The 18,689-nt window shown below is 41.0% G+C and overlaps 3 protein-coding genes across 3 annotated transcripts in view; 1 reads left to right on the plus strand and 2 right to left on the minus strand.

Annotated features, from left to right (window-relative positions):
• Window positions 1–18,689, minus strand: part of LOC145436412 (proteasome subunit beta type-7-like) — a 73,237-nt gene that overhangs the window by 5,308 nt on the left and 49,240 nt on the right. The window lies entirely within an intron of this gene.
• Window positions 35–2,062, minus strand: LOC145436414 (glia maturation factor beta-like). Its single transcript, XM_080313761.1, has one exon. It carries the CDS (start codon window positions 1,974–1,976, stop codon window positions 1,536–1,538), a length of 441 nt encoding a protein of 146 aa, XP_080169887.1. The 5' UTR covers window positions 1,977–2,062; the 3' UTR covers window positions 35–1,535.
• On the plus strand, window positions 2,796–5,100 carry LOC145436413 (proteasome subunit beta type-6-like). The gene is made up of 2 exons (XM_080313760.1): window positions 2,796–3,262; window positions 4,751–5,100. The coding sequence occupies exons 1-2, from the start codon at window positions 2,881–2,883 to the stop codon at window positions 5,029–5,031; spliced, it is 663 nt and encodes a 220-aa protein (XP_080169886.1). The 5' UTR covers window positions 2,796–2,880; the 3' UTR covers window positions 5,032–5,100.

Consider the following 18,689-nt stretch of genomic DNA (forward strand, 5'->3'; position numbering starts at 1 on the left):
TCAACGTTGCATGCATACAGTAGCATTACCACGTCCATTTAAACATTGATTTAAATCCAGTCGTTTTCACAATGCAAAAAATGATACTGAAACGAGTCTATATTGGAATGCGGACAAAATTATTAAAGATATCCAAAACATTGGAAACTGAACAAATCTATAGCAAACCAGAAACACAAGAAAAATCAATTGGCAAATATCATAGAACATATGGTAGGTTACTTACTGACTATATATATTAATTAGCAACATAATCCATACCAACATTGCAGACTTGCAGTGTAGGCCCAACGCTCGATACAATCAATATCCAACAAAACTAGATGTAATTGTATAAAACAACACCCACCAACACGTAATTTCAGTTGTGCGAATTTCATTCTTGTCTAAGTAACTAGTTAAATATTGGAGTGATAGATAGATTCTAAAAACATCTTCACAATAATGATGAAGATTCTTACACAAGAGTTGAAAAATATCAACTATGCATAGCTAACAAACCAAAATATGAAGTTAACTTTACGGATACGGCAAGACCTTCAGATTGTTCAGATGTTTATAAATAAGCATTGAATGTGAGCAGCTTTCGCCTTAACTCATAAATCATGGTTTACATCAAATTATATCTGCTGTATTAGTTCAACATTCGATATAAGTTTACTCATGATATTTTTAGGCTAGTTTATCTCAAACAATTTATTGTCTCAGACCTCAGTATGGAACACAACATATTTGAAGTCAATGAACTGTTATACATAAATGGCATCAGTTGCCTCTTGCAACTAGAAGTCACAATAACATATGATTTACAAAAACATGCGTCGGTTCGACCCCACAGCACAAATAGAGACTATAATATAGTACGGTAATATCATGGGTTTAATAGGGTGTAATCAATTTGACAATTGGAAACATTCAATGATTGGCAAAGCAGTTTATTAGAGCCAGGCTGATAGTATCAAGTTGATATCATAAAGTGAAAGAAATATCGGCATCGGGCTAGCGACCCTTACAGATAACAAAATATCGGCGGTTTTCGTGACATCACAGTTAACAGGGATTCAGAGCATTATAATCTTCTGCCAGTGTTAGACAGGAAATATTGATTCATTATAGATTACAGGTGTTCAGAATTCAGATGCAGCCTTTCTAGTTTAATTCACGTCCAAACATAGCGATGGCTATAAAGCTGACCAAATGAATGGTCCGAAGTTTTGGAGATAGGTTCTAAGCTAAAATGGCATATATTTTCAATATCAGCCGAATATTATCGGTAAAGGTCCGACAGATATTCGTTTTACACTAACAGTGTACAGTATATCAAATATGCAGCATTACATATGATTTCAAAGACATATCATCAGCAGAATTTGTAATTTTAAATTGGTCTGCTGTATTTTATGGTCAAGTTGGGTATTTTGGCTTAAATTCGCCGCAATTGATATTGGCTACATAGTAGGAAAATTTGGAAGATTTATTCCTTGATTATACCATACCCAGTGGCTGCTGGGGGCTGCTACATTTCAATTCCATTCTCAAGTCAACCTGAGTTGCTTTATAAGCCACTCGTCAGTTAGATCTTCGCAATCTACCAATTCCACAGACTGAACAGCTCCACTAAGTTCGTACACTTTTTGGTAGCATCCAGCATAACGCATCACTTGATTCGGATTGCAGCCTTGGGGATGGTAGTATATGAAGCATAACTGTGGCGTTGTGCGGCCATCTTTTGTGGTATGCTTGAAATTATACACAATATATCTAGGCTGTATCTCGGGGAGCTCTTCGCGCAATTCTTCAGTGGTTATGTCTTCCAGTTCGTCGTCGATGACGATTTTGTCCTCTTTCACGATAATTTTTAGAATGGCAGCCTTGGCGACGATATTACGTCCAGAGTACTTCAACTTCTTCAAAACATCAGCTATGCCCTCCTCGACCTCGCACATAGCCTGTGTTTCTAAATTCTGGCTCGCCATATTGCTTTATTATGAAGCAAAATTGCTGCGTGGGATATGTTGAAATCATGAAATGCACACGAACTGAATCGCCAAGCCTACGAAAGAGTGCGGTTAGTCAGCAAATTGATGATGCATATCGTTATTCAGCATTCGGCGCGGAAATGGTCAAAATAAAATGAGCATCAGATTAGTATCAGTTTGTTATTAATTTTATCATTTCAAAACACCACAAGACTGCAATACAATGAAAAGATAGGAAGGTTTCTAACCAACTTGGAGTAGTCTTCGAAATCAGACTCGCACTTGAGCCCAGACGATGTAAATCATCATCATCATCATCATCATTGGTTTATTAGCAATTTTATCAGTTCAATACACCACAAAAAATGCGATACAATGAAAAGACAGGAAGATGTCGAAGCGACAAGGAGTAGTCTATGGAATCTGACACCCTGGCTGGATGAAAAGAAATAACACAAAACGACTGGTGGTGGTAATGTCGATATGACAGATAGAGATCTGGTAATCTTGAGGGTTGAGCAGTATTAATTCAGTTGGAATTGTTATGCATCGACTTGCATTTAGAATACTGGACGGTGGACATTAAACAGGACATGCTCGAAGACTGTGGGACCGGTAAGAGCGCCGCCTCTTGATTTCTGTCGCTTGAAATTGAAATATCGCATGGTGAATGAGTCGGATATTATTTGGCAAAATTGGAAAAACTACCATACGATTATTTTAGCAAGAGATGAAGCGTTCTAAAATGATTTAAAAAATTCGACCCGAGATGGCACTGCGCAGCAATCAATTATGCGAAGTCATGTTTCATGATATTGCATCGTCAGCGCCGAACGCCGTGATATTTTCTTCGTTGAACTTAGGCAGTCCAGTCTAAATTTCCCGATAAAAGACTAAAATTATGCTTGCTACGGCCCCCATGATGGAGCAAAGCTTCACGCAGGAAGAAGTAAGCACGGGAACATCCATAATGGCAGTGGAATTCGACGGAGGAGTCGTAATCGGTGCCGATTCCCGCACGACATCAGGATCGTATATCGCCAACCGAGTTACAGACAAACTTACACCAATTCACGAAAGAATATTCTGTTGTCGCTCCGGTTCTGCAGCCGATACTCAAGCAATTGCGGACATAGTAGCCGCGCATGTTGAGCTGAACGGGATCGAAATGGGCGAGCTGCCCTCGGTGCACACCGCGGCTCAAATATTCAGACGGTTCTGTTACCACAATAGAGACCAGCTCATGGCCGGGATTATTGTCGCGGGATGGGATCCGAAAGAAGGTATACGCGCACCTATGTTTTTCTTGAAATTTGTATGATTTTATTTCAGATTACAGTAGGCCTACAATCAATTTTCCAATGCACCCTAGGTCGCACGTCGCATGAGAATATATAAGCTGGTTTCGTTTTGGAATCGAAGTAGCTGATGTCCATTTTTCAAATTTGGAGATCCATTTTTGAAATTGATAGAAAATCAAGTTTTTGTAATATTTTCATATTTTCGGCCATGTTTGTCACATTGTTTCGAAATTAATCATGACATAGATATTACCGAGAGAAAATGAAAACTGTATAGGCTACGTGATGTTAATATTCTAAAAATGTGTAAAACAGACTTGACCTACGGTACTTTAATTCCACATCGACATTATGGTCTGATTTTTTTAGCAACGTCAGTCTTACTGATCAAAGTATGACTTGGAATTGAGACTGATCGAGCTTTTTAAGACAACATTAAATTGTCATGATTATTCTGTCTTAATAATCAGATCAACAAACCAATTTGATGATTAATAATACCTTCAAAACATCAAGACAAAATATAACTATTTTTGTAGTACACCATATACGATATTTCCATACCTCACTTTTATGACCCACACCATTGTAATTGTAAGACATTACCTTTGTCATTCTAACACCAAATTCAATCAACACTTCAACAGTAATAAATGCATGCCGACAGAACTAAAGAAATTGATCAATCAATCTCAACTAGGAGTCTTGGGAATTGATAATTTTCCAAATTATTTACTGTTTGATCAACCCATGGATAAACACCTAGCAGCAAGAATCTGTTGACCTATGCATTAATCCAGGAACCAGGTGTTTAGTTATATGCTACTTCGTAGAGTGGATAAAACAAATGATTTTCATTAACCTTGAAAACATCACTTCTGATTTACGGTTGACACAGTGCCTATGAGTTAAGTAAGCTAGCTTGCCCCACTAAATTTCGTGAAAGAGATTGAATGTTTATGTTTTACATGGAAAACAAGCTCCGACAGTCCTTAACAAGCTCCCAAACTTTGTCAATAAATATCTATGATTGCCACATCACTGTGTTAGCGGTTGCAAATTTAATGTTGATGACTTTACCCAGACTGAAAAAAATAGATAATTAGAGCGAACTGCTGGTAATATAATTCTAATCTAATTATGAAATCTTTCTGTGCTCTGATTTTAATTCTAATCCAATAACTGGTTTTCCTGAAAAATGCTACATTTGCACTGTATAGCGCGAAACGAGCCAAACTTGGTTTGCCTTCTCATACTTACGGGAGTGGACTCGTAATTCATATGGACCGAACCTGATTTTTTTTCCTAATTCGGAATTTAATTCAATTACGGTACCAAGTTTTTGCGAGTTCAGTAATTCTAATCCAGTTTGCAAAAAATCTATGCAGCTACAATTCTAATTATACTTCAATTTGGAAAAGCTGAACATTTTCTTGTTGTCCAAGTCTGACCTTACCTTTTCTCAACCAGGTGGACAAGTCTACACTATACCGCTGGGCGGAATGGTGGTGCGTCAACCATTTTCGATCGGAGGCTCCGGTAGCACGTACGTCTATGGCCATGTGGACGCCACGTTCAAGCCAAACATGACCAAGCAACAGTGCCTGGATTTCGTAGCCAATTCTCTAGCTCTCGCTATGAACAGAGATGGCTCCAGTGGCGGAGTGATAAGGCTTGCTGCTATTGATAAAAGCGGGGTGGAACGAAAAGTGATTCTCGGGAACGAACTACCCAGATTTTATGAAGGGTGACCTGGAGGGTTGTGCTAGTGTATTTTTGCTTACGTTTTTTGAAATCAAACAAGCATTCGTGCTGGAAAACGTGTCGTTTTATGTGTGTATTGTGTGTAGGGTTGTAATGACCTTACTTGTGACTCGACTCCAGTCATTGTAGTAATTTTAAAAAATGACTCAACTTGACTTGAGACAATTCGTGTATTGACTAGACCTGCACGCCACTCATATGACTCAAGACAAATAGGGGTGTATCTATTTTGTCAATGTATAATGAACTAGTTCCTGGTGGAGTCGATATTGTCGCTACTTGAGTAGGACACGGAAATATTTTCTGATGTCACAAGTTTGAGGTGATGTCACACAGTAGGTGTTCAGAGGGTATGCATGCATAGTCGCCAACAAAACAGTACGGAATGCAAGTTTGTAACCAAGTCGCAAGTCAATGCCACTTATAGTTTTGACTTTTGTTGAGTCATTTTCAGCTCACCACCTAGTCCAAGTCAGCGAGCAGAGGGCATAATCCGAGTTGTGGTATTATGACTCAAGGCCAAGTCATAGTGTTGACTGCTTAGTTTCCAGATAAAGTCTCGTTAAACCCGCCTTTTTTAACTCCGTTCAGCGATATCAAATGGTTCGCATTTTTAATGTACTCGTTTTCCTCACTTTTAGCAGATTCTGGTCGCATTTCCAAGTACCAATGGACGAAATCTTAATAGTGTGGGTACTAAACTATTCTTAAAATTACGATGAAATGTCGGTCTTCGCTGTCTGAGTCTCGAGTCATATGACTTGGTTCGCGTCATACGCGATGACTCGAGTCAATACACAAATTGACTCGAGTCGAGTCATTTCCGTATTTTGAGAAAATGACTCAAGTCGATCGACATCAGAAAATCGTGACTCGAGTCATCGCAACCCTGACGGTATGTTTACACCTTCGTATTCCTTGGACTTTAAAAATAAATTCATTGCCTGAGCTGTCTGTATGAGAGTATTGGATAAGAACTGAGATTTCAATGATACTTGATGGAATTTTTCAGTAGCCTAGCCAGTAAAATATCTATCAGCCTTATTGGTAGTTTAAATTTGTTATTAACAACTCATTTCAATACACCGCAAGACTGCGATACAGTGAAGATAAGACACTCACGTGGCCTTGGCGATGTAAAGAGGAGGCTTGTACAATGTACAAGTAAAAGGAGGTGGAATGCGTCGGAAGTCGAAATCGATATGAAAGGTCGTGGTCTGGTTAACTGACATCGGAAAACAATGTACTGCCTTGGCATTTTTCGAAACGCCTGCTGTTGGCAAATATTCGTGCATCGTGGCATTTTCCAGGCCAACCAGCTACAACGTCAATGAGTATGTTGCCGAAATTCACATATTTTATCCATCCGACGAATCCTTAGCAACGGGCTCTATCGCAGTGGTTCTCATTCTCAACCTGGGGTCCGCGAAGCATTTTCAGGAGGCCGCGAAACCTTCAAATTTGCAAAATGGTTGATAGCCCAATTTGTAGTTTTTTAGATTATAGAAATCACGAAGCATTTTCGCTTACTAACTGCTAAAACTTCAGGACTCACATAAACAGAATGGCCGTCTGATATGAAATATTCTACTATGCACAAACTTATTTTAATCGCCAAATTGCCATAGCCCAGTGGTTCTCAACCGGCGTGTGCCGCGGCACACTAGTGTGCCAATTGGACTGCTCAGGTGTGCCGCGAGCAAAATGTGGTAACCTATGTCGAAGTATAACAAAAATCTAAATTTTGAGTGTGTCATTGTTGGTTTTTCTATTAGATTTACCCGATCAAGACACGCGATGCACAATCCGATGCAGTTATCAGATATGAGGATGTCAAGGCGACCGTAGTCACGGCATCTCAAAATCTAGTATCTCAATCTGGCATCCCTATTAGGTAGGGTTACCATATTCTGGAATCGGGAAAGTAGGACACTTTTTCAAAATTTTCAAACTTAGAATACCGGTGGAAAATCCTGAAAAATGGTAAATGTTTTCCACTTCGTGGTCGGTTGACTAAAGAAAAAAAAGTTCAACTTTCGCTCAGCTCCCGAAATACCCGCCTGAGCGTTAGTTCAGTGCTATTTTATGGTATCTCGATCGAATGTTGCCCTATGTTGAACCAAAATTCTCAAAAAATAGGACAAAATCTCAAAAAGGACGACATTTAGGCATCCTCGGAGGACATTTTCAAAAACCCGAAAATGGAGGACGATGGTAATTCTGCCTTAGGCCTAGGCCATGAATTGGCTCTTTCTCTGGGCTTTGTATTGTAAAAACGCTCTGAGCACAGCAAAGTAAATGGGAGAATCTAATAAATCTGCGACGCTTCATAACTTGCTACTGCACTGCCATGAATCAAACTGGGGCCTTAACCGTCAATGGGTGTGATAGTGTGATACGCTAGTTTGCCCATACATAGTAGTATTTAGGACGGTGATAACTAAACTCGGGCATTTGGACCGTGATATTGAGGTGTGGCCGATGTGTCCACCTTTTACTTGTCACCCCCATCAGAACCGGAGGCATAACAGGGACATGACGCAGGTTGATGACCTTTTTCTGATTCTATTTGTAGTCGTATTCTTGCCATGTCTTCGTCATCGATGATCAATTTACAGTTTACACCATACCGATATCACTTATTATTTTGATTCCTGCGATGCCAACTCATAGCACGGCCCACTTTTTGTAAGACACTGCTTTTGCAGATCGGAGGACGAGTAGGAGCCTATACAGACCTCCAACACCTAGGAAGGCATTCTCACCATCGAGAAATGAACTCATTTGGAAGTGATGTTCACGTTTACAAATTAGATTTGCCAACATAGCCATTCACATTGCGATTGTTAGGTAGCGTGCTTGCACTGCAGGTAAAATGTAGGCTCAGGGCGCAACGTTACGTTGCAAGCGACAAATTCGAGAATTGAGAAGTAAAGTTGATCAAATTATATCAGATTCAAATTTCTCCGCCGTTGAGGTTTATTATCCCGGTTTGTTGGAACTACAATTGAACTGCGGGTGGCTGCCAGTAACACTATTGAGGTATACTATCCTCACAGGTGCTATTACACGATCTGGGTGGAAATGCGTGTGGCATCCATGTATATAATACACTTCTATACGTCTCTGCATTTGTTAGTGGCGATCGTGATTGGACTCTTCGATGCGACGGATAATTGCATCGACAATGCGGTAGTGGGCAGGCTTTATTGTAAAGCCAATCTTATGAAATTAAGCTCTACCTGAAGATAAACGAGATCTCAGCAGGCCCGTTTTATGGTAACCAATGTTCGCTCCAAGCTGCGTAAGTGCGCAAACGCGCAGTGCTGACACGGTCTCTGCGCACAGAAAATGTAAGTTGCGCACAAAAAATCCGAAGTGATGACATCATATTTAGTCGCTTCGCAATGTTGTCCAAGGGTCTGCGCAGTGAGTTGGTGAGTGTGCGCACTGTGCAGTCCCGTCAACAATTAGAGGGAGCATTGGTGGTAACAGAGGTATAGCTGATAATTCAAAACCTCACACGGAAGCGGAGAAAGTTCTTCTTCCGGCCTGCAATAAAATTGTAAAGAAATGTTTGGGAAGAATCGAAAACGATTCCCATGTCAAATGATACCATTCGTAGACGTATTTTAGAGATGTCCACAGAGATAAAAGAAAACTCACGCAGAGAAAAGCTTACTTAGGTGCTCCAAAAAGCTAGAAGTACTTCGTCAGTGGCCATGGCCCCCTCTGTAAGACTATATATGGTTGCTGTTATACGCATTCTGGTAGTTTGCCTGTGCCGTAAGCCAAAAGAGTTCAGAACCACTGCGCTAGTGTGCCGCGAACAATTTTTCAATTCCAAAGTGTGCCGCGAGGTCAAAAAGGTTGAGAACCCCTGCCATAGCCTACTGTGCACTGTGTATTTCAAGAAATGCAGCTACTTAGGGTTGTTCAGAATTGATCGACTTTCAAAATGTCGTGGTTTTCAGTCCGATTCCCATGCCTTATACCATAAAAACATATTCTAGGTACTTTTTTTCGTAATTCATCCCTTGCATCCGTGTGCACATTGAGCTGGAAGAATATCGGCTAAAAATAGGGGATTCCCCTAAAATTTGAGTGTCGCTATTCGCACTAGGCTAGTAAAACGTCATATATAAGCTGGTTTTATGTAGCTATTGCGGTTGGAGTGCTACATAACCTCACTATAGAAAGTATTGTCAGTTCAGGACACCATTTTCATGTCCCACACTGCCTTAGAACTCCTCAAAACTGCCTAAGACTGATAGTCATTTTGTTATATCACCTATCCTACACTCCTCAACCCTACCCGAGATTGTTCATCAATTGCCGGGATCACCACGTGCAAGAATACAACTGTAAATGTATCATTCACTCACAGCCACATTATAAACATCACATTGTTCAAAGGAAACGAAACAAAAAGGCAAAGAAACAGATCAACTTGGCACATTGCATTGCACTGGGATGCAATGCTCACGAGAAGTCGTTTCGGAGGGAAATTTGAGGCCTAGGCAGTGCTGGCATAGTCTGCGTATTCCAACGCATTTGAGAAAGGCAAACTTCTTGACAATCGAACTCTGGAGAGTGCTACAGGAAAAGCACAGGCTGGCTGGAACATTATAATTTAACAAATAATGTCAGAGCTCTTGTGTTTGACACAACACCCTCAAACAATGGAAAAAATAAAGGTGCGGTTCTGTTACTTGAAGAATTGATAAACAGGAAAGTTTTCTACTTTCTACTTCTGCTTGTCACCATCATATTTATGAACTAGTCATCCGGGGAGGTCTGGAAGTGGAGTGTGTTTGGATCTGCGACCACAGGCCCTGAAAACACAGATTTTAATACCTTCCAAGAAGTGGAAAGATATTGATCAATTAAGAAGCTCTAAAACACTTCAGTTTGATGAATGCAGCTGGTTGGCGATCAAAGCTGATGAAGCTAAGCAAGAAATAATTCCACTGATGAAGCCATATAATGGAAAGCAGAAAGAAGTCTTGATAATAAATGACTACAGAGAATGTGCAACAGGCACCTTGGCGATTATAGCTACCCAGAGGTGGTCAAAGTAGTCAAGAAAGCTACTCAAGTAGAAGTAGAAGTAGCGACGAAAAAAATCTACTCAAGTACAAGTAGAAGTACTTCTTCCACAGGCAACCTAAAACTACTTGAAGTAGAAGTAGAATTGACCGACTTTAAATCTACTCAAGTAAGTAAGTAGTTGTGAAAACGCTCGTAATTCGTTCTCATGGGTTGTCAAAAGGTGCAAATTGAGCTATGCGAAAAGGTGTCGAGCTTAATTCATATTGATGCATATCACGAGGCAATCAATTTTCGACAGGGTAAGCATTCGTCCGCATAATGGGATGAAAATGATGATATTGATATGGAAATGCGGTACTAATCCTATGTTTAATCGAACAGCACGTTTTGGAAAATATCATGTTACGGCGCACTCCCACATATTATAAGGCCCGTAGTTTAGTCGAAGAGCAATACGGAGAAGTTGTATAGGATACGAAGTAAACACTTTGCGCGATTAGAAAACGTGAATAAAAATATGGTGGATCGTAAAAATGCGATATTGTGTAGCTTTACAAAAGGTTGCTTTTATACTTCACCATGTATGTTATCCAGACAAAAGAACGGATATCAATTATAACTCAAATATATGATACTGGGAATTGAAAGTGAAATATAAATACTATTTATAAAAGCGGAAAATGTATTTCATATGTTTTTAGTCCAGAAAGTTTCAAAGATGGTATGCTAAAACAGCTCTAAAACTAACAAAAGTTAGATTCTACTTTTCCAGATTAGGATACGCCATGGACTGCTAGATTACGATATGATAGGAAATGCTAGATTGCTAAACATCAGTTTCAAACGTTATGATGAGCCATATATACACTGTCATGAAATGTTTGATGTGGGCAATGGGAGACAATGCGGTGTGGACGGAACCATGCCAACCCGCTACCTAAATTATATTCACCGAAACTTTCGTGAAATCATGCTGGTTAATCCATATCCACGGAGCGCGGAGCGCGACGAAAATTCTGGGCTTTACTCAACTTTTATGAAGATTAAATGTTAATACTCCTTGAAAACAGCCCCGAAATTCCTCAGGCTATCTTCCTGACTGGAGGATTAAACTACTTCTACTTGACAAACTGAAAATAGCGAAAAGTAAGTAAGTAGATCACAAAAAATTACGAAGTAGAAGTAGAAGTAGCGAAAATCAGATCTACTTGAGTAAGTACCAGAAGTAGAGGAAAACTACTTGAGTACTTCGAAAAAGTAGAAGTACTTCGTTACTGACCACCTCTGTAGCTACCCAATATATTGATAATCGTTTTCGCAAGCCTGGTGCTACTAATAGCACTGGATGGATGAGTCAAGTGCTTTCCTGTCAAAAATGTTCATGTGGAGAGAGCAATCTGAAGAGTTCATTAGAAAGTTGCCCTGTGGTCCCAGCTTGGTTGAAAACTGGTAATGCATGTGACGCACAGTATATTGATCTCAAATTCCTTCATGGCATGACAGACTTTTCATTGTGCGATTTCACAGTTGCTGATGTGGCATATAAAAAGATGCGAGAACATCATTGGCATCTCACCGAGGAAGCGGTGGTATCGACAATGTTCTCGGCTAAACCAAAGATTCCTGACAAAGTGAAGGAAGCGATGGCTGCTAAATTGCTGCAAATGCCAATCCTTGAACAATTTCGCAGAGGTCGGCTATACCTCTGAGTCTGATCTCTGACTCTGTCTCTGAGTCAATGAGTATGGTTGTTAATTGAACCGGAATCATGGTTTCTATTCAATGCTATACATGTCGAACATGATTGGTTTAGTCTTCTAGTTTCGGAATGGCATACTGATTCGCATTTCATGACTGCTCAAGAATTTGTGAGTAGCGTTGAAATAGTTAACGGCGCAGCAGAGCGTTCGGTGAAATTGAATACCGACTTTGATGCTTTCAAAACAGATGACAAAGAACAGCGAGCGAGCCTCTTACAAGCCGTGGAAGATAACGGTAACAGATATGACGATTTCTCTAAAGCAACCATTTCATCCGGACCTGATTAAGTAGTATTTGCCAAGTTGATCTGTTTCTTTGCCTTTTTGTTTCATTTCCTTTGAACAATGTGATGTTTATAATGTGGCTGTGAGTGAATGATACATTTACAGTTGCATTCTTGCACGTGGTGATCCCGGCAATTGATGAACAATCTCGGGTAGGGTTGAGGAGTGTAGGATAGGTGATCCAACAAAATGACTATCAGTCTTAGGCAGTTTTGAGGAGTTCTAAGGCAGTGTGGGACATGAAAATGGTGTCCTGAACTGACAATACTTTCTATAGTGAGGTTATGTAGCACTCCAACCGCAATAGCTATATAAAACCAGCTTATATATGACGTTTTACTAGCCTAATCCGAATAGCGACACTCAAATTTTAGGGGAATCGCCTATTTTTAGCCGATATTCTTCTAGCTCAATGTGCGCACGGATGCAAGGGAGGACTTACGAAAAAAAGTACCTAGAATATGTTTTTATGGTATAAGGCATGGGAATCGGACTGAAAACCACGACATTTTGAAAGTCGATCAATTCTGAACAACCCTGCTACATATTTGCTTTGAAATAATTGAAGTATTCATCCCAACACTGCTTGCACATTGATGGAAAAGAACCATCTTCCTGTTGAAATAGTCGTCCCCATTCTCCATCTATTTACTCTATATTTTCATTTGTCAATATAATGTCATTCCAGTGTGATATCACAATTAACGATTCGTGACGTCATGTCTGGAAACTAACTATATAATGACGTTTTAACAGTCATGTTTTAAACATATTTGTATTGACTTGATTTTTGTTTTACATGCAACGCTACTCATCAGGTAGGCCTACCGATAATAATCTGCTATCGACCACCTTATTATGAGCAGCCGGTCCCAGTAGTTACTGTGTGCTTTCAGTTGTCGTGTACGGCGTACTGATTGAGTGTTAATTGTTCAGTTTCCACAGTTAGTCAGTTTTTCGGCTCATTGGATCCAGTACATCCCATCAGAATGTTTTGATTTTGTTGCACACGGCTGTCACAGTGTCACCACAACTCACGAATACAATCATGGTTGCGCTGTTGAAACGTTTCATACTAATTTACGGTCTTCAATATATGTATCCACCAGTGGCGGCTCGTGACAATATCGGGTGGTGGGGCAAGGGCTGCGAGCGACTTTTATCAACATGACGTCACAATGGCGTTTTCCAACGTAAAAAAGTAACTTTATGATGCTCACATGAATTTCCCGACAACAGTGATTTTAACGTAGGTGCCGCGAGAGGTTTGCCGGTGAGCCGTGACTTGAAGTGTGGTAACAAATGTTTTATTCATTTATTTTTTAACAAAGGATTATTTTACAAAATGTACGTGAACTAAGAATCGTCCCTATGCCACGAATCAAGTATCAGGTCATCCTTAGTAGCATGCGTTATGATTTCATGGTATAGTTATAGATTACGCAAATCGATAGACCCTAATTTTTCTAAGCCCGTCCGAAGTGTTTCGCACACGATCCTGGTGTGTTACGACCACTGAGCTGGTGATTACGACCAGAGATGGGCGGATTCCAAAATTTCGGGATCCGAATCTATCCGGATCCGGCTGGCAATAGGAAATTCATAGTCCAAAGAAATCCGGCTGGTGAATGTCCAGTTCGGAATCCGAAAAAATCCTGCCAGAACAATGCTAATTAATCATATCACAGCAAAAAAATCCGGCTAAAATCCGACCGTCACCCCAAATTCAAAATCCGGATCCAGTCCGGCCAGGTAAAAAAACATTGAAATCCTGCTCCGGCTCCTGAACCGGACTGTGGCCATCTCTGGTTACGACCAGGTGATAATAGGCAACCAAAACGTAGGCACCCGGCGTACGATTGGATCAATAGACTGGACAACTTCTAGACCTCTCATTTTCGCTCTAAAGACAACTGCGTAAACTACGTACGGAACAAAGATTCAATACGATTCATGTTCGCACTTGACTTGACCTGACTCATTCCAATGACTAGAACTCGAGAGATTGCGTAAGCCTAACTGGAAAGGTCAACGAGTTCGGACACATACGCAATTGTTATCTCATAGATTGGGCCTGTCATATTGAATCCAGAACATCAATTTGAATGGTCTTTGAAGAACTAAGGACAGCAGCCTCGGAACTTCGGTCTCGGAACATCATAGGACATTTTGGCCTTGAAACTGGAGACTGTGACACAACACATACGGCTTAGAGTCTATAAGTATGCTGCGAAATCGGCGTTGGAAAATATACTAATCAATAAATACATGAATAAAAGCCGTAACTTAGTATACTGTTACAAGAAATCATCGAGAAGTAGCATACGCAATCTCATAACCCATTCCGGTATGGTACACTGTCAAAATCAATACAAACAGACGAACACCGAACTTTGAGTAAAATAGATCGAGGAATAGGCTGATCGAATGATCAGCTGTTAGCCGACATCGAAAATGAAATAGCTATCGCATTTGACAGGGGATTGTAAGCAAATGGTTTGAAGGCCACAATTTCACAGTGAAATGGACATTGGCGAACATAAAATTATGTGAATATTTGAATGCAAACCGAGAATCTTGGTCAGCTGTTTCATGCGATCATCGAGATATACCATTGGAAATATCATCACCGATCTCGTTATGGAACGCAGACTATAGATTAGCACAGACCGACACCGGCTATTGCGTGAGATCCGCAATGACGTAGGTAGGCTAAGTATCAGATCAGCGCGCATCTCTACCATACTCGACCTCGAAAACGAAATAACTGCCTCAATCATTGAGTGTCAACTTTAAGACTTGGCACCGTGTTCGATACTAAAATCCAGACATACCGTGCGAAAGCTCATGACAGATCTAGGTATGGAACATCGTTGAAATCAACAGAGACCAATAACGGCTTTTGCGTAAATTTGTTGGCGATAAATGAAGAGTCAGCTCTTACTCGACTTTGGAAACGAAATTACCACCCACATAGTTCAGTGACAAACTTAAAACTTGTTACAGCGGTCGATACTAACACTTATCGTGCCAAATGTCATGACCGATCTCGGTATAGAACATCGTCAAAATCAATGGAGACCAATACCGGCTTTTGAGTAAAATCTGTTTGCTTTACTATGTACATGATAGATCAGCACACACTGAACTTCGGAAACGGAATTACTACCATTATCTTTAAGTAGCAAGCCTGAAACTTGGAGCAGTGTTAAATACTACCTTCACGACATATCATACCAAGTTTCAAGAAATATCATGGTGCGAAACACCGTCAAAATCGACCTGTTCCAGCAAAGGTCGACTCAACGCATATTACGGTAACCGAGTTCAGATATAGATACGATTGTTACATCACACCTTAGGGGCCAGCAAGCATATTTGCCCCGGTTGCTCGGCCATTTTACGAATAGGAGAGAGTAAATCACCGTTTCTTTATTGTGCGCGGCTTTGAGAGAATAGATAGTGAAAGCTTGTTATGAGCGCTACCGGGGCAAGCCCCGGCTAGGCATTCACAAAGCGAAAACACAGAAGAGAATTCGATTTTCGCAGAGACTTCGCTATGTATGGGCGTTTGCAAGCGAAAGCACAAGAAGAACGCGGGTTTCGCTGTGATCTCGGTATATATTGATTGCTGTGCGTCTATAAATGGTTAAATTGTTATTGAACAGAATTTTAGGTGGGGCAATGCCCCAGTTGCCCTATAGGACGAGCCGCCACTGGTATCCACTGTTCCGGGAGTGACCTGTGCACACTGAGAAACGAGCATGTACACCGGATTTATTGTCGGAATTACAAGTAAATCTCATGTAAATAACAAAGATGTTGAAAGGATCTGGGTTGCGTTAGCTGATTACCCATGCGTGACCACTGACCAGCTGTAGATCAGAATTGCCGCGTCAATCACACAGACAGCAGAATAAATCAGACTGATATCAGTGCAATAGTCTGGCGCAGGCTGTTTCGAGCCTTTGTGTATCGTAAAGGCCAGTTGCAAGGGGAAACTTAGAGACTGTCAAAGGTATTGGGTAAAAAGTAAATAGGCAGCGTATAGGTTTTGGGTATTAGGATAGTGCGAAGTAATTGCCTGAAGTATATGGCGTCGAGAACTCTTTAACTTGAAACTGTTGCAGAATCTTATACCGCTACTAGAATCATGTCTACTTTAGGTTCGTCTGATCTGTTTACGCGGTCGTAGCAATAATATTTTGAGTGATTTCTCAAGCAGCCCTGTGCGTAGTTCAGGCATACAATGGCAATATTAAACCGCGGAACTGCGGACCGGACGGAGTCCAGGCGCGTAGCTCACGAGGGGATCCCCTTTAAAAGCCGAAACCCCGTCATTTTCAAATACCCAATGTTCCGCTATGAACCTATGATGCAGGAATTCATAATATCAGAATTGCGCGCGGCCAATTAACGGGAACCGTATTAACAATTTGCGAGAATCGCCTGTGCACAGCACTGCACAGTGCACACAGTGCACAGTGCACAACGGCACGCGATCTCCCGATGCGATTGTTTTTCGTCTGAACGCGAAAGTTCAAACATTGATTGCTATGCGCTCGCGGTATTGTCGCTGGCGGTATTGTCGCGGTTTTATCGCATCTCCAACAGGCCTGGTTCCACTGTCATTAAAAATCGCATTTGCAATAGGCCTGGTGCGCAAGGTATCATGGTCTGATTCATAGGCGCCGACATTTATTTTTTGCGAGGTGGCGAAGTCTTGTGACGTCATAATTGTTCCATATCGATGACGTCATCGCCGCAATAAAACGGACTTTACTACATGCCGCTGGCGTGACGTTTTAATATCGACCCTGCACTCATTAATATCAAACCATGCAGTCGACTTATTAAATGGTATCTTTCGGTACGATCATTCGAAAGAGTAACTACGCAGCCAATCCGTCCGACGGAATGCATCGAACAAAAATCAGATTTTACGTCACTCTAAGAATCTGGAGTTGCATTAATGTTATTCACGCGCAATGCGCCGTGTAAGTAACGAAATACACCACGCACTAGCCTGGCAGGTAACATACGACAACTCTCGAATATTTCAAGCAGACGATAATGATGATTACAAACGCGAAATCGCGCAGCCAATCAGTAATTGTCTCTTGCGGTTTCTTGCTTCGCGTTGACCAACTAATTCAATTACGTGTTGACGACCGCACAAATTTCCTTCTACGGCGGCAGGTTGGCACCCCTGGGCTGGAATTAATTCCACTTCCGAGTGCATGCCGCGATCTTATCAATAGAAATCCACTGTCTACCAACTGCCTAATAGTTTAGTATTCGATATTGTTGTTCTCGATACGAGTACGTACATCCAATCCAGCAATCAAGATGATCGGAATGTATAGAAGGTTCCCTGTTCAAACTAATCGATTATAGTCAGAATTTGTGCCACCCAGAATCTGGAGATGACAGCCTACTGCACGTTAATAACGAAAGGAACAATGAAAAATGACCTTCCGCGACAATTTCGGAGTACGAATGTATCGAGTAGATAACAAGAAATATGGATGATGGCAAATGAGAAAGCGTGTATCCTAATCAGTATCGCCACAAATGGGTTTTGAGTCTGACACCGTATTGAGCAGCTTTCGTCGCGACAATAGTTTTCTCATTATATCGGTGTTTAAGCTGTATTGCTACATTTCTCAATAGTTGTCACTGGCAAAGCCTTGTTAGCGAAACGACTCTGCGCAGAAATGAATTCCAATTAGCAATCACACACCAACACACCCTTCAAATTCGCGCTCCGATTACAAAGACTATCACGAAGCTAGCTAGCTCACGAATGGTTTTGTAAACGAATATGGGCGCACATAATTTAGAATTCAGAAAAGCAGAACGTCTATTTGGGCGCCTGGTCGGGAGAGGAGATCTAAGAGTGTGCTTCTCAGCACACGCCAGGTGCGTGGCCACTGGCCAGTGGAAAAATTAGTGGGATTTGGATGTTTTTTTTTCAAATTTACCGATATAGCGTCAATTCAATGCCGGTCAAGTACATGTGTAAATGGCGATCATATAATCTCTTCGTACTGACGATTTAAGGCGTATGATAAGCTTGCCAAAGATTCTGGGAGGGCTGTCAATTAGCTAGTCCCTGATCCCTGGTGAACAATTAAATACGCGCTCGTATTACGCAGTCTTAGGCGACAGTTTTCGCTAATCAAAATGTCCGAACTTGATGGTACCCATTTCAAACCTATGTCGTCTTTCAGAACTCATGCCATGGTACACATCCTCTGATCGTTACGTTGAGGTATTAGTGGGAATCAATTACGCACGTTAAAGTCTGTTTGCAGCTATTCGATGTTATTCAGTTTCGTGAAGTTGCTTTTTAATCAATGACATAAAAAACAATCATTAATTAGCGTAAAATCGACCGCATTGTCTCCACACCAGCGAGAGGTGGAGCAAAAGCACGCTAGGCCCGCGACGCGATAGTTAGCCACATGGCCAGCAATGACATCTTTCGCACCAGGCCTATTGCAGAAGCTATTGTGTATGCCAGCGATGATATCGTGCACACCAGG

Source organism: Botryllus schlosseri, chromosome 3 (genome assembly GCF_051294905.1).
Source record: "Botryllus schlosseri isolate E-star chromosome 3, Bs_hap1, whole genome shotgun sequence".
NCBI lineage: Eukaryota > Metazoa > Chordata > Ascidiacea > Stolidobranchia > Styelidae > Botryllus > Botryllus schlosseri.